Below are 2,494 nucleotides of genomic sequence, written 5' to 3'. Positions count from 1 at the left end.
CAAACCAGTTCAGACAGCGCCCAGCGACACGGGGTCCCCCCCCCCAACCCCCGGCGCTTGGAACCTGCGCTCCAACCACATTGCTGTCCTCGAAACGGTTCCATTAGGACTTCTTTTGCTCACATTCCCCCAAACTTGGGAGTCGCTCTGAAGAAAGGAGAATGTTTCCGTTCCTCTCTAGAAACCCAGAGGAATCTCCGACTACTGCTTGGCTCCCTTTCCTTCCGGAGGCTGGGTCCTTAGGTGTGATTTGGTTAGGGGAAAAGGGCGGGGGGGGGGGGGATAAGTTTAAAAAAAATCCAGGAAAGAGCGAGCTGGAGCGGTGAGTGTGTCAATCAGAGGGTTTTGTGCCTTGGGGCTCCTAGCGGTTCGGAGCAGAGGTGTCCCAGGGCGGCCCCACAATGAATATGAATAGGAATCCTTGCTAAATGGGACAGCAAAGCGCACCGCCCTGAATGACGGCACGTCATCCTAACCAGCCCAGGATAGATAGGAGGGTTCCTTTTGTCTCTTTTCTCCGCTGCAGCTCTATAAAAGCCCCTCTTTTTCAGCGTGAGGTTAGTCCAAGCAAACACCAACCCGCTGTCCCGGAAACTGCCTAACCGGAGAGAAGGGCGCGGGGAGGGAGAAAGGCGGGGAAAGGCGGTGCCTCAGCTTCTCTTCTCACGTCTTGCCACCGAGAAGTGGGTCGCTGGGCTGTGCAGATTTTTCTTTTTTTAATTCAAGATTTTCTTTAATTTCCCACCTAAAGCCTCCCCGCGGTAGGGCCGCATCCCCCGTAATAAAATGAATTCTGATTCGAGCTCTGTCTCCAGCAGAGCTTCGTCTCCGGACATGGATGAGATGTATCTGCGGGAACACCACCACCGCCACCACCACCACCAGGAGAGCCGTCTCAACTCGGTCTCCTCCACGCAGGGCGACATGGTGCAGAAGATGCCCGGGGAAAGCCTCTCGCGGGCCAGCGCCAAGGCCACCGGCGAGAGCAGCAAGTACAAAATCAAGAAGCAGCTGTCGGAGCAGGACCTACAGCAGTTAAGGCTGAAGATCAACGGTCGGGAGCGCAAGCGGATGCACGACCTAAACCTCGCCATGGACGGGCTGCGCGAGGTCATGCCCTACGCGCACGGGCCCTCGGTGCGCAAGCTCTCCAAAATCGCCACTCTCCTGCTGGCCAGAAACTACATCCTCATGCTCACCAGCTCCCTGGAGGAGATGAAGAGGTTGGTTGGCGAGATCTATGGGGGCCACCACTCTGCCTTCCACTGCGGGACCGTGGGCCACTCGGCCGGCCACCCAGCGCACGCCGCCAACGCGGTGCACCCGGTGCACCCGATCCTGGGCGGCGCGCTCTCGTCCGGCAACGCCTCGTCGCCGCTGTCCGCCGCCTCGCTGCCGGCCATCGGCACCATCCGACCTCCCCACTCGCTGCTCAAGGCGCCCTCCACGCCGCCCGCGCTGCAGCTGGGCAGCGGCTTCCAGCACTGGGCCGGCCTGCCCTGCCCCTGCACCATCTGCCAGATGCCGCCGCCGCCGCACCTTTCTGCTCTCTCCACCGCCAACATGGCTCGGCTGTCGGCCGAGTCCAAGGACTTGCTCAAGTGAGCAGAGCACCGCCCGGCTGCCGAGGATGAGGGGAGAGAGGCGGGAGGGACTGCGGTGTCGGGCGGGGAGGGGAGACGGAGGCTGCCGGTGGGAGGGTGAGCTCGGGGCCCTGCGGCCTCCCAGCCGGTCTGGTATCTCGGTCCCCGCTTGACCCCTCCCCCCGAGGGAAAGGACCAAAACCAAACTGCAGCTTCTAGGTGGTAACGAAGGGGGACTCGAACCAGACTTCGTGTGTTTTGCATGCATGCTTCTTTGCCTCATGCCGCGCCAGTATTTCTCACTTACATATGCTCTTGTCAAAACTGCATTTGTTGTATAAAGACGGGATCGGTGTGGTTAAAAACTTGCGAAGGGACTTTAGAGTTGGCTTTCTCTGGCTCTGCGTTCTCACCTTGGAAAAGATAACATCCGTTTGGGCAAAACAAATGTAAATATTTCCTCGAGATGGATGCAATTACGGTTGTCACTATCTCTCCACTGTTGTTTTTCTAGAGACAATGAGAGAGAGAGAGACAGAGAGAGAGAGAGAGAGAGATATCAAGACTCAAGTTTTGAATCTCAACTCTGGTCCAGGGCATGACATCTCTTATGTGGGTTTTCCTTAAGACGCAGTGTAGGTCAAAAGAATGCATGCAAGCTTCTAAATGAATCTTACCTAAACATGTTGTGCAGGCCGTGATGCCTTTTTTTCCTTGTAACAAGGATTTATTAGTGAATTCTCCGAAGTATCCATATATCTGTCTGTGGTTGTATGAAATGAAAAAAGGGGGCAGAGTGCAAAGACCCAAACTCACGCACAAGCGCTTCTCCCCCCACCCCCACCCACCCCTTCGAACTCCATTCCCAATCTCCATCCCTAGGCTGTTCTAGGGGCCAGCTCCTGCCAGAC

At 56.9% G+C, this 2,494-nt stretch overlaps 1 protein-coding gene across 1 annotated transcript; it reads left to right on the top strand.

Annotated features, from left to right (window-relative positions):
• The first annotated feature begins 786 nt into the window (after positions 1-786).
• On the top strand, positions 787-1,605 carry OLIG3 (oligodendrocyte transcription factor 3). Its single transcript, XM_029943283.1, has one exon. It carries the CDS (start codon positions 787-789, stop codon positions 1,603-1,605), a length of 819 nt encoding a protein of 272 aa, XP_029799143.1.
• The last annotated feature ends 889 nt before the right edge of the window (positions 1,606-2,494 follow it).

Source organism: Suricata suricatta, chromosome 7 (genome assembly GCF_006229205.1).
Source record: "Suricata suricatta isolate VVHF042 chromosome 7, meerkat_22Aug2017_6uvM2_HiC, whole genome shotgun sequence".
Classification (NCBI taxonomy): domain Eukaryota; kingdom Metazoa; phylum Chordata; class Mammalia; order Carnivora; family Herpestidae; genus Suricata; species Suricata suricatta.
This window is presented reverse-complemented; position numbering and strand designations above follow the sequence as displayed.